The sequence below is a fragment of the Urocitellus parryii genome, chromosome 14, assembly GCF_045843805.1.
Source record: "Urocitellus parryii isolate mUroPar1 chromosome 14, mUroPar1.hap1, whole genome shotgun sequence".
In the NCBI taxonomy this organism is placed as follows: Eukaryota; Metazoa; Chordata; class Mammalia; order Rodentia; family Sciuridae; genus Urocitellus; species Urocitellus parryii.
In genome coordinates, this window is record NC_135544.1 from 66111127 (window position 1) to 66129146 (window position 18020).

Genomic DNA, 18020 nt, shown 5'->3' on the forward strand with positions numbered 1-18020 from the left:
GAGAATCAGTGCCTGAGAAGGGCTGTGGACCAGCCTAGGCCCTCTGCTATCCTTCCATCCCTTCTGCCACCTGAGGATCCGGCCTGTTCCCTCCGGGGACGTAGCCACAGTGCGAAAGGAGGCTGGGTCCCTATCTGACACTGAACCCACTGCTTCTTGACCTTGGACTGCCAGCCTCCAGAACCAGGGCAATCAGCCTGGGATTGTGCTGTCATAGCAGCACAAGGACTGAGACCCACAGGAAGTGCCCACCAGGCTGGGCACCAGACACGAGTCGGCTGGTGCTGACGCACCCAGGAGCAGCCTGGCACGCAGGGCCGTGTCACCATGCGTAACCACAGCGGCTTCCACCTGGAGCTCCCGGCTGTGCAGTGGAGGCAATGGTCCTCCACTGGGCTGCCAGTCAGAGACAGAGGGACGTCACAAGACCCTTGGGTGAGCTGAAGCATTGCCACCATGGGCAGAGCTACACCAGCTGGGCCACACTTTGGGGAGCAGTGGACACTGAGAGGAGCAGGCTTGGTGCTAGATGAGAAGGGGTGGTAGACAGGACAGTCCCCCTCGCTCAGTGAAAATGCTTGTCCCACGGTTCTGAGACATTCGGGCTTCCTGGCCCATTTGGTTATCCAACTTCGAAAAAAAAAAAACAAAAAACATGGACACCAAGAAATATGTCCTACCCACAGAGAAAGCACGGTGCCAAGGTGCGGCACCACGGCAAGCCAAAGAGCCAGGCCGGCCCACGGAGTGTTTTCCTCCCATCGTCACCGGGGGAGATTTAAGGCCAACACTGCCCCATCGTGAGTCTTTCAAGTGATGGCAGAACCCCTGACTGTTACCTGAAGCCTCCCAGGTAACGCCTGTTCCCACTCCACCAGAGGAAGCCTGAGGCATGAGGCATGGGTCTTGATGGTAGCCAGCGCGGCCACTGAGCGGGCTGGCAGGCTCACACCAGCAGGCTGCTTGCCAGCACTGCCGTACCACGCGACGTGTCAGGTCCGCTCGCGCGCTGGTGGGGGACAGGCACCGTGCGACCACGGGGCAACAGAGGCACAGGCTACTGGGTCCCAACATTCCCAGCCTTGTGCTCCTCACTGACAAGCCCCTACTCAGAAAGGAGCCATGCGTGCAGGACACCGCACTGAGCGGGCAGGCTGGCGGTCCCATCCACCAAGAAAGAGGGCATCAAGTGGACCCCTGAGGAGGACAGACTCCCAGTGAAGTGCAGAAACCAGTTCAGCCCAGTGCTTGAAAGTGCTTCTCGAGCACGTGAGGTTTGACCATCACATTTGTTTCCAAGACAACATATCACCAGGTGTGCAAATACTACCTGGGTACAGCGTGGTAAAAGCCAGGTGCATTGGAGACCCCTTCTCAAGAGCTGGTTGCAGGTCCTGGTCAGTGAGGGAAGTTCACTTTAAGAGAAGGAAACTGACATTCATTCGGGTTCTGTAAAAATCAGTCACTTTATTAAACTTCTGCCCAGTGGAAAACCACCAGCTTATGCTGGTTCCATGGGACAGGGCAGAACGGAGCAGCCATCGGGAGCAACAGGGTTCTTAGTTAAGGATCTTAGCAGGGACATAGCTTAAATAATTTTAGGATGAGATAAATAGGCATATATTTTGATCTAAATACAATCAATAAAGTTAAAGCACCAGTCATCAAAATACACTATCCCAAGAGTTCCATGATGCAAACAAGCAGGGGTCACATGATTTTAAGAGCAATAAAAACATATTTTCTGCAAGCACTTATTCAAAGGTGCTTTGATAAAAATATACTTTCACTTTTAATTATGTACTTATGGGGAATAAAATGTTCCTAGGTCTGTCAACACTGCTAAGTTGGTGTGCAAATTCTACCTGGGTACAGCGTGGTAAAAGCCAGGTGCATCGGAGACCCCTACTCAAGAGCTGGTTGCAGGTCTGCCCAGGGCCACTAGGGTCAACCACACACCTCAGGGAAGAAGTCCTCAATAACTTCCCTTAAAGTCCACAGACAAATATCAATCAAGGATTCAGGATCTGGCCTGGGTACCTACAGGCCACAAGTAAAAACGGCTCTGAAATCCAGACATATCTGCTTGCTGAACACTTACCTTATTTTGTCAATTGAGAAATACAATGTCAATAAAAATTATTTAAAAATCTTTCTTGATTAAAAAAAAAAAGTGGAAGTTTTTATAACTTGCACTCCCGTCAGGGCAGGTGGCATCCTGGGTGGCAGTCTCCTACCCAGGGCCACCACAACGGCTCCACTGCCCCTAGGTGGTACCATTACACACCAACTTTAAAAGGCCATACTCTGGGACTTCCTTAGGCCAAATCATCCATTCCTTCCTGAGGCCAATCCTTTCCAACAATAGGAAAATGACTTTGGAGCACACCCACTAGGAGCACTGCAATGAGCACTCCCCAGCCGGCAGTGTGCCTGCCACCAGGGCTCCTCCTCCGAGCTAACTGCCTGCAGGAACAAGCCAGAGGAGTCCAGGAAGTCACAATGGCAAAGATCTGCTCCAGAAGGTGAAGGAGGCCTTGTAATACTCTGTGGCTACTTCAGAATTAACACTAGTGACTAGAAAGTCAGGGTTTCACTTAGCTTAGATAGTCAAGACCTTATTTGTTACAAATGTCACTGTTCTCTGAGCTGTGGAACCCATGTGCTGCACCCACAGACACAGTGGCCCGCCTGGTCCCGACTACGGCCGCTATGGCTGCTTCTTCTGCAGCACCTGACCGTTGGTCCTCTCTGGCCGGCTGCTCTTGGTCTCAGGCTGTGCAAAGTTCCAATCCACTGGATTGAGAAGCTGCTGGGTCTTCTTATGGGTCCAATATGGATTAATGATGAGTGTGAGCAGAGCCAGTCCAACAAGGAACAGTGCGAAATGAGGCAGGTACAGGCTGCTGACGAGGCGTCCCCAGTGCCAGAAGCACACCCACCACATGTGGTAGGTGAGGACCATGCGGCAGTGAAACATGTGGATCATCAGCCACTGGTTGAGCTTCCAGAACAGCGTCTCGGACCAGCCGGCCTGCGGACCAACAAACGGGTGTCAGCATGCAGCCAGCCAGCCTGCTCACACCTAAGGAGGCCTCATCCTCTGCTAGCAGCAGGCTTTCTGGCCAGGGCTCCGTGCTCCCTGCGTTTCACTCTCAGAGCACCTGGCTCTGAACCCGAGCTCCTGAGCCCTGGTGAGCCCTGCTGGCACCTCACCTGCCGGCCTTGTCACTCTTGATTTCTGCTCCCTGAAGCTTTGCTTTACCTTGAACTTGCACACATTGGGAAAATCAGCTCTGCTTATGTAGCAACAGGAGAAGATAGATGACATCAAGCCCTGCACCTTGACTCAGGAAAAGAACTTTCTAGAACAGAGAAGCTCAGGGTAAAATGCAGGTCCTGGTTCATTTTTCTTTGTTTGTTTGGTACTGGGGATTGAACCCAGGGGGGTAACTACTGAGCCACACCCCCAATCCCCAGCCATTTTTATATTTTATTTAGAGACAGGGTCTTGCTTAGTTGCTTAGGGCCTTGCTAAGTTGCTGAGGTTGGCTTTGAACTTGTGATTCTCCTGCCTCAGGCTCCTGAGATGCTGGGATTACAGGCATGCACCTCTGCACCCGGCTCTGCTTCAGTTCTTAATATTTCAACGTCATGAGTCCTTGGACACAGGCCAAAATGGACTTGCCTTAACTATGTTGAGTGACCACTGAAGCTAGTTCCAGCCTAAATACTGGGCCTGACCCATCAGACCAGGAACACAAGGGGCAGGGCCCTGCCCGATGCAGACCAAGGTATTTCCTGGCACCAGCTCCTTCCCAGGACTGGGATACTGTCCTGCACTTGCAAAAGGACATCAGCAGCAGGAGCAGCCACACTGGATGCGGGGCAAGCGAGAGAGACAGGCAGGGCCAACCTCAGAGACACGTCACTTCAACTTCCACAATCGCTGAATGAACAAGACAGGTATGCTGCTCTCACGCTGGCCTGAAAGTGTGCACACCACACTGGCAAAAACCAGGGGATGGCATCAAGACACAAGGAATCATCTTGGTGATACACAGGAAAAATAGACAGAGAACTTATGTTTCATTCCAAACACTGTGAATGTGCCCCTGAAATAACCTCCTGAGAAGGCAGCAGATCAGACACACCTGCTCTTCCTCACACTAGACGATGGAGTTACTACCTTTGAACAGGAAACCTGCATGTGGAGCAGCCTGGGCTTACATACCAGTGTGTGCACGTGGCTGTAACCCTAGAGGTTCAGAGGCTGAGGCAGGGAGATCATGAGTTCAAAGCCACCCCTGGCAACATAGTACCTGTCTCAAAATAAAAAACTGAAAAAGGGCTGTTGCTCAGTGATTGGTTAAGTGTCTCTGGGTTCAATTCACTTCTTTGGCATCCTGGGCTGTGATGTGGAAGTTCGTGTCCCAAAGACTGAGTCCTGAGGCTCATTTATTACGGATTCTAACCACATCTAGACCCAGCCCTAGGCATGAGCCACCCTGTGAGCCTGGCAAGGCCACCTTAAGTCAGGCTGGCCTCTTGTTTTGATTTATATCCTTTAGTCCTGTCAAGTCAGACTCAAAGAGGGGAAATTCCAGGATCCGGACGCTCTACTCTGCAACAATCCACGAGCTTTATTAGGAGCTCAAAAGAAGTTGGATATTTTAAACACAGCCTTTACTTATAACACTTAGTATTTGAAACAGGACAATAAAAAAGCAGAGCCCCCGAGTCATACCGACCCTCAGCTGCATTAACTCAGGAGGTGCACTTCTGGGGTGGGTCTGCTGGCCGTGTGCAGTTAACTCGAGGAGAGTAAGAAGTAAATGCTTGTCTCCATCCTGCACAAACTGCACCCTCAACACCGACCCCAACAGTCTCTCACTAGTGGTCACTCCACCTGAGACAGTGTCCCCGAGGTGCTGAGGGCTCCAGGGCTGGCCCCACCACACCTGAGGAGCAAGCACCTGCAGAAGCCCCTCGCTGGGAGCAGGCCCTCCAGGAGGTGGAGGGACAGGATGTGGGGAGCCCAGCCAGCCCCAGCCCTGACTTCCTGAGGAATGCAGACAGGAAGACCTCCATGTCTGTCTGCCTTCCTCTCCTTTCCTTGCCATCCCTTCCTTTCTCCTGTTTTTCCTCCCACATTTTTTGGTGTGTTATTGTGAGATCTGCTGTGACACATTCGTCCATGCACACAACGTGACAATATAGTTGGCCAATATTACTCTCCAGCACGTCCCTTCCCTCCTCGCCTCCCACCCCTTGCCCCTTTTCCTCTATGGACCTCTCTTTGACCTTTAGGGGACACTCCCACCTTTGTTTTCTCCGTATGTAAGAGGAAACGCATGACCCTTAGCCTTGAGTTTGACTTATTTCACTTAACGTGATGGTCTTTAGTTCCACTCATTTTCCTGCAAATGCCATAATCTCATTTTTCCTGTGGCTGAATAAAACACAGTTGTGTATATACACCACATTTTCTTTTTCCATTCTTCCTTGATGGCCACCTGGGCTGGTTCCATAGTTTGGCTATGGTGAATTGTGCTGCTATAAACATGGGTATGCCTGTGTCACTATAGTACAATGACTTTAATTCTTCAGGATAAATACCAAGAAGTAGGATAGCTGGATCATACAGTGGTTCTATGCCTACAGTTTTGAGGGGCCTCCATACCGATTTCCATATTGGTCATATTGATTTGCATCTCCCTAATTGCTAATGATGTTCAACATTTTTTTCACGTAATTGTTGTTCTTTGTATTTCTTCTTTTGAGAAGTATCTATTTAGTTCATTTGCCCATTTATTACTTGAGTTATTTGATATTTTGGGTGTAAAGTTTTTTGAGCACTTTAGATATTCTAGATATTAATCCTCTCCCAGATGAGTAGGTAGCAAAAATTTTCTCCTATTCTGTGGGTTCTCTCTTCACATTCTTAATTGCTTCCTTTGTTATACAGAAGTTTTTTAATTGATGCTGTCCTATTTATTAACTCTGGGCATTATTTCCTGAGCTTAAGAGGTTTCTCTCTCCTTTAAAAAATTTTTCAATAAAAAAAATTAAAAATGTAAGACATTTGTAAACTCGTTTTCAAAACACATGCATTATCACAAGCCCAGCATCGTGACCTTAGTTCAGTGACACTGTACATCTGTGAGCAAGCATTCCCAAGAATACCATGCTCTGCATGGCAGGGCTGCTTTTGAGACCCTGCTTTTCAGTGCAAGAGGAATAGGTGGGCAGAGAGCTGGCCAAGGCCCTCTTGCACATATTCCTTCATCCTCAGGATGCCTATGCTGGTACCCATGCCAAGTCAGGGGCAGGGAATTCACAGAGAAAACTAAATCTCCACATAACATGGGCAGGTGCTGATAGAGCCCCAGGTCCCAGAATTTCACCTAAGATGGTCCCACACTTACCAGCTGCTACATATCCACTCTCGAGGCTGGCACAGAATGCAGGGGTGGGTGGATGTGTAGTGACTTTTAGTGTGATCATGGCTCCCACCTTCCTCTCTGGTGAAGCCCACCCAATCGCTCCTGCCACAGACAAGCATGCAACCTCAAACCTCACCCTTCAGGGATCCCTGCAGCTCCTCATTAGCCTTCTAATGGTGGGAACTGTTTGTCTCCAGTGGCTGCAGGGGACGCCTGGTACTGCGGACTGTGGTACCCAGCTCATGCATCTTCACTGCACATGCCTCAGAAGGGCCCGTGACCCTGAACACTCCTGTCACCTAAAGACATAACCAGCTATCGCCCAAATGGGGTCATGGCAAATGCAGGTCCTAGCACAAGGCTGGGCACACAGCTGGGTCTCCAAAAGTGCGTGTGGTGCTGCTGGCTCTCCTAGGGCACAACAGGCCTACATCCAGTAGATCCTGAAGCACACAGCTGGTGCTGCACAAACGCCTGTCACACCAACCAGGTGACACGCCATGCCATCACCCACTGGCTCCTGAAGGCTGGAACAACATTTTTATACTCATTCATTTCCCTTCACAAAACTTACCTATCACAGTGTTCTGACTGAGAGGTGCTCCAAAATATGACCTATATGTCTGAATTATTAAACACTAGTGGTATTTCAAGTTCTGTATAAAATACTCTGCGAACAAGGTAATATATCATAAAAGATTGCAAGATTCTTACCAAAAAAAAAAATTGTCAAAAAGGATTGAACATGAAGATAATTTTGACATCAAAATGAGAATCCTCACCATGTACAGAAGACACACATTAAAAATATGCGTCTTCTAAACCAAAGGGAAAACCTGGGCAAGTCTCCACACTAGGGGCCAAGTCTGGCCACTTGTGAACACCCTGTGGGCACCACGTGGCCTGGGATCAGCATGGCCATCTGAGCCAGGGCGAGTGAGAACTAAAAAGCAATAAGGATATATGTACACATAGGTATTACTTCAAAAATTTTTTTAAGCATTGAAAGAAAAAAAAAGCATGTTTTCAAAAAGAAAGCAAAGTATCTTAAGGAGCAATAAGTATGAAAAGCTTAAAATCAAGAAATCAATAATAAAATTGAAGTTAATAAAATTCGACTACACGAGCTTCTTCCTGCATGGGTGGGCTGTGGTTCTGCTGCCGATGGGTCCACAGTGCTCAGCCAGAGGTTAAATGTTCAAGGCACCTTGTCCTGCACCCTCTGCAGTAACCACCTCCCATAGAAATGCTTACCTTTAAGAGCATCCAGGAAATGCAGGTAAAGGGGGTGCTCATCTCCAGCAGCAATGTGGTCATCGCTAGGTAGTGGCCAGCTCTGAGATTAATCGCTGAGCCTAGAAATCCAAGAAAGGCAAAGAGGTGGTGCACAACCAGGAACAAGTCAAAGGTATGGAAGAACATGTTGGACAGGTGAACGGCCACATTTTCAAAGAAGAAGAACCCTGTGGCTGTGGTGATGTGGAACCAGCACCAGTTTTGCTGGCCAAGCGCTTTGTCAGCTTGAAGCACAGGGTCCCACAGCAGAGCCCACAGGCCCGCAGCTGTGCTCTGGACGCCAAAGACAGCCCGCGTGGCTGCCAGGTCCCAGAAGACCTTCTCTCTGGCCCCTAGAGAACGGTAAGTGGCGTTGAGGGAGGACGACAGCTGGTGGCAGGCCACGAAGACACCCAGGTAGAAGACAAAGCCTGCGACCACCAGTGTGGAGCGGATCTCCCAGGAAGCATAGTCCAGGTCAAAAACGCTGTTGGATGTGCCCCCTTCGCTCACAGGAGTCATTGTCCCAAACCGTACACCAGAGTAGTCCTGGGGCCAAGGACGGCTGGGGGCTGCTGGGCCCTGTGCTGTGATTTGTGGAAGGAGACAGTGCAGCTCGCGCTGGGATCTTCATGTATCCGCCTTTGATCTGAAGAAGAGAATGCACCGTTTGTTGACTTTGCAGAAGGATGCATCACTGCCCCAGAAACACACACTCAGAAATACTTCTTTAATTCTGTCTCCTACTCCTATGCACTTACAAAGACCACAACACTGCACGATCACTCCCATGGGCAGTACAGGAGAGTGAGCAAAAATGAACTCTGGATGGAGCGGCACACCCATAAACGTGAACGTAAACGTGAACAGGCAGGAACACCGGAACCCGATCGCACTGGGCTGCACACTTCCTGCGGATTCCACAGGCAAACAAAGGCAGCCCGTCCATCAGGTAGATGACTCACAGTCCACAGGAAGAACATCTAGGTTACCCTGTAATAGTTTTAAAGACTTTACTTCCAGAACCTGAGAGAACATTGTCTTGGTGCTCCAGTTTGTTTGGTGAAGCTGTGTATGAAGCTACACATGTCCCATTTCAAAAATTCACTTTCTCCTATTAACAGTGGCTGAAGGCAGAGGAGATACTCTGAACCACATCAATGTATTTATCTACTCAAAAAACACATTCATCTGGGCGTGGTGGTACATACCGCTAATCTCAGCTACGGGGGAGGCAGAGGCAAGAGGACTGCAAGTATGAAGCCAGTCTGGGCAATTTAGTGAAACCTTGTCTCCAAAGAAAATAAAAAGGGGTGGTGTGTTGCTCAGCAGAGAGCACTTGCCAAGCATGTGAGGCCCTGGGTTCAACCCCCAGTACTGCAAACAAAAAACAAGTTAAAATAAAGCAATAACTGTCTTCTGCAGCAACGTAAAAGTGTAAGTTCATTCGTTCCTTGTACTTTCTATATTTCTGCTTTTTTACTACCATTTCCTATTCTAACTTAAGTCTGATAAACTTGTACATCACACAGTACAGGTCCCACATTCTACTTTCAACAGACCCAAGAACTCCCTGCCTCCATGCTGGGAGGTAGCCATCTCATTTGTCCCACTGTCAACAGCAAGAGCTTGTTCTAGGGACCTGTGTTCCCATTCCTCATGTTATTTTCTTGGTTAAGGCACTGGTGGGGCTTCCCAAAGCCAGTGGGGTATGTCTGCCCAGGACCTACAGGAGTCTTCAGGAATAACCCACCTACCCCTCTGGACTCCATTCCCAACATCCCCTCATCTCACCCCATGCTAGAACCTTCCAGTTCTCCGAAACATCACATTTTCCTTGACTGGGCCTCTGCAGTGCTGAGACCCCTGCAGCCTACACTAAAGGCATTTGTTCCAGACATCTTCCAGGCTAGAGGAAGTGCCTCCACTGTAAGCTCCTGAAGCACTTTCTATTTTCTCCACTCCTACACCCAAAATGCACTCTAATGGCTCAATCCAACCTCCACCAGACAGGCTCTCTGAGGGCACAGCCCATACCTGCCTGTCCATTGTTTTATATTCTGCTGGGTGATGCAATGTCTGATACTCAGCAGGTATTCCTGAAATATCTGCTGAATACACAGATTGAAAATTGTGCTCAAGTGGTCAAATTTACCTAAGATTGGACCTATTTTATGAAACTGGAAAAACCAGTCTCGGGTTCTCGGAAGTGAAGGAAACCACTCTGCTTCCTGACCACCATGTCCTGAGCTGCTTTCCTCTGCCATAATATTCTACCTCACCTTTGACCCACATCTATGGAGTCAGCTGTCTGTGGACCGAAACCTCTAAAAGTGTTCTTGTCAGGGCTTTTGGTCACAGCAATGAAAAAGCTGACTGAAACAGAAATCGGTACAAAGAGTGGGGTCCCTGTTGGGACCAACCTGACCATCTGGTTCAGAAGAATTTGGAGCTGGTTTGTGGGGGGAAATTTTTTGGAAAGTTCAGCAGTGAAAACTGGAGCAGCTTTAGAATGTTGTAACTGGAGCTTAATGAGCCACTCATGGGAGGTCAAAAAAACAGAATGCAAACAAGACTACGGACAGTAAAGACTAGGCTCATGAGGGTTCAGAAGAGGACTCTATTGGAAACTGGACTAGCAGGCATTTGGGTTATGTTCTGGCTTGGAAGTCATTTACATTTTGCCCATGTCCTGAGATTTTCTGTGAGCCTAAATTTAAAGATGATGGACTTCTTAATGTGACACAGGAAATTTTGAGGCAGCACAGCAGTCAGGTAGTGGCATGGAGAGTGCTGGTAGCTTTTAACCAAGTTTACTGTGATGACCAGGAGCAGAACAGAAAAATTTCAAAAACTTGGAAGTTTGGCCAGAAAACTGCAAGTAAAACTATGTTCAAGGAAGGTATGGTTGGTAAAGTGATTAGGGCTACTAAAGAAATGCTAAATGCTTTACCCAGAACCATAGGAAAGATGGCTTGATGGCATCTCGGGAGTTGGCAAGACCATACCTATCTCAGGCTCAAGAATGTAACAGAATTCCATTGAGAGGAGACCACGGGGGCACTCTGCTTGCACAGAGGAGCCTAACAAGTTGTTTCACCAAGTACAGCTGCCCAGGCATTTAGAGGTTGGTGCAACTGTGGTCCAGGAGGCTTGGCTACTGCTTGAGATGGTGTCAGAGCTTGGCATAAATCACACGGTACTGGTTCTACAGGAATGCAGGATGGGTTAGGGGTCATGAAGGCTTCCACTGAGAGGCCAGGAAAAGTGGAGTTGGAGTCCCTGTGGGTTGCCCCTGAGAGAGCAATACATGGAGATGTGAAAAGGAAGCCAAAGCTGCAGTAGAGACACCTCCACCCCAAGAGAGGCCAGTAATGTGAGATATAAGCCAATAAAAGTTGTAGGAATTAAAAAGAAAGGAGCCAACAGAGAAACCGCCACCAGCAAGGTCATAAGGCAGAGCTACACCAGCCCTTTAGAGAGAACATCATGAGACCATGTGCCCCAGATGCTAGACATGGAGCTAGACTTGTTTGCCCAATTGGATTTCAGTCTTGCTTTGGTCCCAATTCTTCTTTCTAAACCTCTATTTCTCCCTTGTGGAATGGAAATGTTACTCTGTGCCATTATATATCCGATATAACAGAGACTTGGACTTGGACTTTTGGGTAATGCTGGAACCAGGATGGAATGTCGGATTTAGACTGGGTGTCCCCCAATGCTTGTGTGTAAGTCCATGCACGCAAGAAAGCTTAGAGGCAAATGATGGAATCATGAGAGTTTTTAACCGAATCAGTGCATTAACTGGGGTGACTATAGGCAGGTGGGGAATGGCTGGAGGAGGGACACTAGGGTGTGTCTTTGTGGTTTATATTTTTCCCCTGGTGAGTGAAGTTCTGTCTGCTGTTTGCCATGTCTTGAGTGGCTTTCCTCTGCCATGATATTCACTTGAGGCCCAGAGCTATGGAGTTGGCAGTCTATGGACTCAGACCTCTGAAACCATGAAGACCAAATAAACTTTTTCTTCTCTTAACAAGGAAAAACAAAACAAAACAAAACCGAAGGAACCTGTGAAGCTACCTACTCCAGCCCTTTGTTTATAAAACAGGCACATGAAATCGGCCACCCACAGGAGCCTCTGCAGCAAGGATGCAGTCTGCCCTGCACTTCCTCAGGGTCAGGAGTGAAGAGCAGGATCCCCCACTGGGGCTGTTCCCCAGTGCTCTGGGAGGGCCTCCAGATGACAACCATGAGTAGGCAGGCTGGCGCCACCAGGAGCACTACACTAACCGACTACGCCAATTCCTGGAAAAACATCTTAGGCCACACCCCTAAGGACACCAAAAGCCCCAACTCACATGAGCCCATGCCCACTGCGAGTTCTGGGGTTTATTACAAATGCCAGAAGAAACCCCTGGAACTATTAACTCCTGGATTTGAAGGTGGTCATATAGTCAGAGGCAAGACCCCAGAGACGTGTGTTCTTTCAACTTTAATATAGGTCATGTGGTGTGAACAAAACTCTTTGAGTTGGAGGAGAAAAGACCACTAGCATTCACATCTCTTCTGGAATTCAGATGGCTCCGTGTTGTTCCACCCCTAGTACCTTCTTGGGGTATGTGGACTCTGATGGATGATGGCCAGAAGGCTATTCTGTCCCAAACCAACACTTCATGGCTCATGCCTCTGGTTGTGTTATGGTAAGAATCTAGTGGACTTACACATCTCCAAATTTAAAAATGAACCAAGAGACTGACCAGAGACCTTGGCCCTGGTGTGGTCTGTACTTTCTGATCCATTGACATTACAGGTGCAGACCTGCTTCAAGCCAAATCCAGAGCTGTGGGAGGAGACAAACCTTAATCAGACCCTTATTCTCAACACGGAACTGCAGCCCTCTAAATTATACTGCACAAAACTGAACTGCTGAAACATACTTATCCTAAAATGACTGCTTGTGTTTTTCCCCGAGTCAGTCATGAGATCGGGGCTACAGTTCCCATTCTGCCATGATTGCATCAACATGCTCTGGGCCAATCTACCCAGCTTCGTGGGGCCTCTGCATGGCATAGGTGAGTCCCCAACTCCAAAAAGTTCTGCCTGCATCCACCTTGTGGTGTGATGGGTACAAGTGCTGTTTCAGGAAGGTTCTGAGTAGGTCAGATTGGAAGAGACCCAAGGACACCAGCACTAAATCAAGAACAGTCCAGTCTAGTGGGTTCTCATCTTGGTTTTGCTAACTAAAAGCTAAAAAATAAGCTGGGCTAGGCACACGCCGTAATCCCAGTTGCTCAGAAAGCTAAGGCAGGAAGACATCAAGTTCAGAGCCAGCCTGGAAATTTAATGAGACTGTCTCAAGATTAAAAGTAGAGATAGAATGCTTGGCTAGCTTTCAGAAGGCCCTGAATTTGATCCCCAGTACCACAAAAACACACAAAAAAAGAAGCTAATAAAATAAATTTCTCTCTTAACCATATTAAGCCCAAGTGTCTAAATATGAGAGGAAGAAATATACAGAAGTACAGAATAGTAAAGGGCTGAAGCATCTACCATGTGCCAGGCACATTTGGCTGGTTCAATTAATTTTTAATTGCAGAGACAAAATGGTTCCCAGGTATTCTGGGCACCTTTCTGGAAACAGGACCATATTTAAAGGAAGAACTGCATACAGATCAAGCAGGCAGGCCAGAGTTGAGACCCAGTAGGCCCTGCGGGAAGGCCCAGGCAATGTGCCAGTTACATACGGAAACAGCAGATCATAAACACCAGAGCATCACCAATTCCCTCACCTGATTCAGTGCTCAGACCTCCTGGTTACGCATGCCCCCACAGCAGTGTGCACAGAGCCCCTGGGCAAGCCTGTGCATTGGTCTCCCAGTGCCATTCAGCATCCTCCAGCTGAGAAGGCAGAAATTGCCTGAGTTGTACTCAACTGCCTGAGCCTCAGGGTAGAGGGCCAATGCCCCCACCACCTCCGCCCCCCCGCTGCAGGGTCCCAGGATTAGCTGGTCAGCCTTCCCAAGAGTCCTGCAGAGCCCTGAAAGCTGCTGTGAGGCATCTCATCCTGAGTCACCAGGTGGGAGCCCAGAGAGGTTCTGTGGGGCCTTTGTCTGGTGGGCAGCACAGATGGCTATGTGACAAGCTCTAGTTCTCCTTCTGCATATATTTCTACTCCCTGGCCTGACCACTTCCCTCTCACCTGAGGCAAAAAAGGCTGCTGGGGTCACCACTGTTCCCCCTGCACTCCTGCCTCCCATCAGCCAGGAGTGAGGCCTAAAGTGTGCTGCACAGCTGGCGTCACTGTGGCCTCTAGGGCTGCAACCAAGTCCTCCCATTCTCTTCTCAGCCCTTTGGCCTCACCGGTGGTGGCAGAGCTGGGAGAGAAGGGAGCCTGAAGGTGCTGCCACATCAGGACCAGCCTAAAGCCCCATCTCTGAAGATCTTTGCTTTCTTTGGGAAAACATTTCTTCAACCCTGTTCTTATTCTTTCTCTGATAAGGTTCAGTTGTTCTACTTCAGTGAATGTTGCCTTTAAAGAAGTTTGAATACAAATTAATAAGAGTGCCAGTCCTGTGCTGCCATGTAACCAGGTAGCCTTGTCACCAGGAGCTGGGATACAGCAGTCACAGGACCCTTCATCTCTGCCTGCCCAAAATCTGAAGACAGCTCCTGCTCATTGAGGGTGCCAGCATTTTGTGTTTAAGGTAGTTCATCCAAGCCAGTCACGGCGGTGCACGCCGGTCATCCCAGCAGCTTGGGAGGCTGAGGCAGGTGGATAGGGAGTTCAAAGCCAGCCTCAGCAACCGCGAGGCACTAAGCAACTCAGTGAGACCCTGTCTCTAAATAAAAAAACAAAATAGGGCTGGGGATGTGCCCCTGGGTTCAATCCCCAGTAACTGCCCCTACCCCCTGCCAAAAAAAGTCGTTTATCCAAAACTTGGAAATGAAGTCAAAGAGGGAAAACTTTTTTGCCAAGCCAAATCACTGTTTCAGAAAACCTTCAGGATCACTTGACTTTTAGGAAAACTAAACACACTTATTTACCACTGATAATGACCAGACAGTCACAATCTGCAACATCGGAGTTAACCTACAGAACACTGATAAGGTTAGTCAAATTTCCTTTCCACCCAGGATGAAGAATAATCCCAAAGGCTGGGTTTCATTACACAGTGATACCAACTCTGTAACCAACCCAGCAACCATATTTTAGTATTCCTTTTATCCACTCACTACAAAAATCCTACTTCTGCCTATTATCTGTGAACTGGCATCGTCTTCCTGGTAGGTCTTTATTAATAAGCTAAATAACAATGGCATGGGCTGTCTGCATGAGAATTATACTTCTAATATTTTGAGAATCACACATGGGCAGTGGATAAAATATTTTCCCCAAAATCAAAAGAAATACATGCTAAATTAACAAAATTTTAAAAATATAAACAAGCATAAAAACACAGAAATAAAACCTTGTAATCCTCCTACTTGGCTCTAAGCACTATTGCAAGTTTTTGCTACCTGTTGGGTCAATCTTTTTTCTAGATACACATCCCCTCCCCCCGGCTTTTCTTTAAAAAGGATAAAAGTATATAAGCTACCTGTTTCTTTTCTTTAGTGATGTGTTATCACATTTACCCTGCTAATCCTCTTCCAGGTACTTGTGTGTGGCTGCAGAGACCTATCTTAGGGATGTGCTCCCAATGCCTCAAGGTTTTACCAGTTTCTACCATAAAACATTCCCTAGTGAACCTCTCGAGGCCACCCAGAGAACCTGCTGTTTTAGCTCTTTTCAAGGAGACTGAATGCTCAGGGAGATCTTCATAACAGAAAGGGCTTAGAAGAAGAGAGCCAGTTCATCACTGTTTCCATAGCAACTAGGGTCTGGGGGCCAGGGCCAGCAGGCTAGTGCTGATTCTGGAAGGTTCAAACTCTTCACAATTCCTGAAAAGTTTAAGTAAAAAACAAAATATGGAAAGGAGATAAGCAGTAAATGGATGGTGGCAGATCACACAGAAGGTGAAGTCAAACTGCTTCAGCAACTGCCACCTCTCCCCAGTCACTGGAGAGTCTACAAGGGCACAGGTGGCACCCCGCAGTGACTCAGCCAAGTCCCAACTCTGTCCCTCCTCTCCTACTGGGACCTGCTCCCAGTCCAGAGTCCTCCCACCCAGTGGCGACCCAGCCCTCGGCGCCCCTCGCTGTCCCTTCGCACCCCGTGAGGAACTGGCCCACAGCTCCCCTCGCTGTACCTCGAATCCCATGAGGACACGACCCACGGTGCCCCTAGTTGTCCCCTCGCACCCCGTGAGGACATGGCCCACGGCGCCCCTCGCTGTCCCTTCCACCCCATGGCGACCCGGCCCACGGCGCCCCTCGCTGTCCCTTCCACCCCGTGAGGACATGGCCCACGGCGCCCCTCGCTGTCCCTTCCACCCCATGGCGACCCGGCCCACGGCGCCCCTCGCTGTCCCTTCCACCCCGTGAGGACATGGCCCACGGCGCCCCTCGCTGTCCCTTCCACCCCGTGAGGACACGGCCCACGGCGCCCCTCGCTGTCCCTTCCACCCCGTGAGGACACGGCCCACGGTGCCCCTAGTTGTCCCCTCGCACCCTGTGAGGACACGGCCCACGGCGCCCCTCGCTGTCCCTTCCACCCCGTGGCTACCCGGCCTACGGCGCCCCTCGCTGTCCCCTAGCACCCCGTGAGGACACGGCCCAAGGCGCCCCTCGCTGTCCCTTCCACCCCGTGAGGACACGGCCCACGGCGCCCCTCGCTGTCCCTTCCACCCCGTGAGGACACGGCCCACGGCGCCCCTCGCTGTCCCTTCCACCCCGTGGCCACCTGGTCCAGAGCGCCCCTCGCTGTCCCCTCGCACCCCGTGAGGACACGGCCCACGGTGCCCCTCGCTGTCCCTCCCACCCCGTGGCCACCTGGTCCAGAGCGCCCCTCGCTGTCCCTTCCACCCCGTGAGGACACGGCCCACGGCGCCCCTCGCTGTCCCTTCCACCCCGTGGCTACCCGGCCCACGGCGCCCCTCGCTGTCCCCTCGCACCCCGTGAGGACACGGCCCACGGCGCCCCTCGCTGTCCCTTCCACCCCGTGAGGACACGGCCCACGGCGCCCCTCGCTGTCCCTTCCACCCCGTGAGGACACGGCCCACGGCGCCCCTCGCTGTCCCTCCCACCCCGTGGCCACCTGGTCCAGAGCGCCCCTCGCTGTCCCTTCCACCCCGTGAGGACACGGCCCACGGCGCCCCTCGCTGTCCCTTCCACCCCGTGGCTACCCGGCCCACGGCGCCCCTCGCTGTCCCCTCGCACCCCGTGAGGACACGGCCCACGGCGCCCCTCGCTGTCCCTTCCACCCCGTGAGGACACGGCCCACGGCGCCCCTCGCTGTCCCTTCCACCCCGTGAGGACACGGCCCACGGCGCCCCTCGCTGTCCCTCCCACCCCGTGGCCACCTGGTCCAGAGCGCCCCTCGCTGTCCCTTCCACCCCGTGAGGACACGGCCCACGGCGCCCCTCGCTGTCCCTTCCACCCCGTGGCTACCCGGCCCACGGCGCCCCTCGCTGTCCCCTCGCACCCCGTGAGGACACGGCCCACGGCGCCCCTCGCTGTCCCTTCCACCCCGTGAGGACACGGCCCACGGCGCCCCTCGCTGTCCCTTCCACCCCGTGAGGACACGGCCCACGGCGCCCCTCGCTGTCCCTCCCACCCCGTGGCCACCTGGTCCAGAGCGCCCCTCGCTGTCCCTCCCGCCGCGCCGACCCCGCCCGCCGACCCGGCCCAGGTCCCAACCCCGCGGCGGCGCAGGCCCGTCCGCGCCCCTCCGCGCTGGGCAGCGGGTCGGCCACGCAGCGGCGGCCTGCCCGAGCCCCCACGCCCCGCACGGCGGGCAGCTCCCCGCGCCGCGGCACCCGACGCAGCCGGCGCTCACCTGGCCGCGGCCCCTCCGGCGCGCCCCCAGGGCCGGCGCCACCGACGCTACCGTCGCGCGCTCACGCCCGCTGCCGCAACGGCGCACGCGCACGCGCACGGCGAGGGGGCGTGGTGACGGCGGGCCCCGCCCCGGGCGTCCGCGGTTCCGGCCCGCGGCCGCCTTTCGCGTCCTGGGCGGGTCGCCGGGGCCGGGCGGCTCGCTGGAGGGGGTGGGGGAAGGTCTCCGGGGCGAGGTCTGCCTGTCTCCGTGCAGGGGCGTCTCCGGGGGCCGCGGGACCCACCCCCCGCGGGAGACCCCCGACCCACAAGATCCCGCCACGCAGACCCCTGCGGGGTCCTGGCCCACCCGGAGGCCCACGC

At 51.6% G+C, this 18020-nt stretch overlaps 1 protein-coding gene across 1 annotated transcript; it reads right to left on the reverse strand.

Moving 5' to 3' along the window:
• Positions 1-1637: 1637 nt before the first annotated feature.
• Positions 1638-17738, reverse strand: Cln8 (CLN8 transmembrane ER and ERGIC protein). The gene is made up of 3 exons (XM_026380159.2): positions 17659-17738; positions 7701-8370; positions 1638-3034 (listed from the first exon to the last, which is right to left on the reverse strand). The coding sequence occupies exons 2-3, from the start codon at positions 8241-8243 to the stop codon at positions 2711-2713; spliced, it is 867 nt and encodes a 288-aa protein (XP_026235944.1). The 5' UTR covers positions 8244-8370; positions 17659-17738; the 3' UTR covers positions 1638-2710.
• Between the last annotated feature and the right edge of the window lie 282 nt (positions 17739-18020).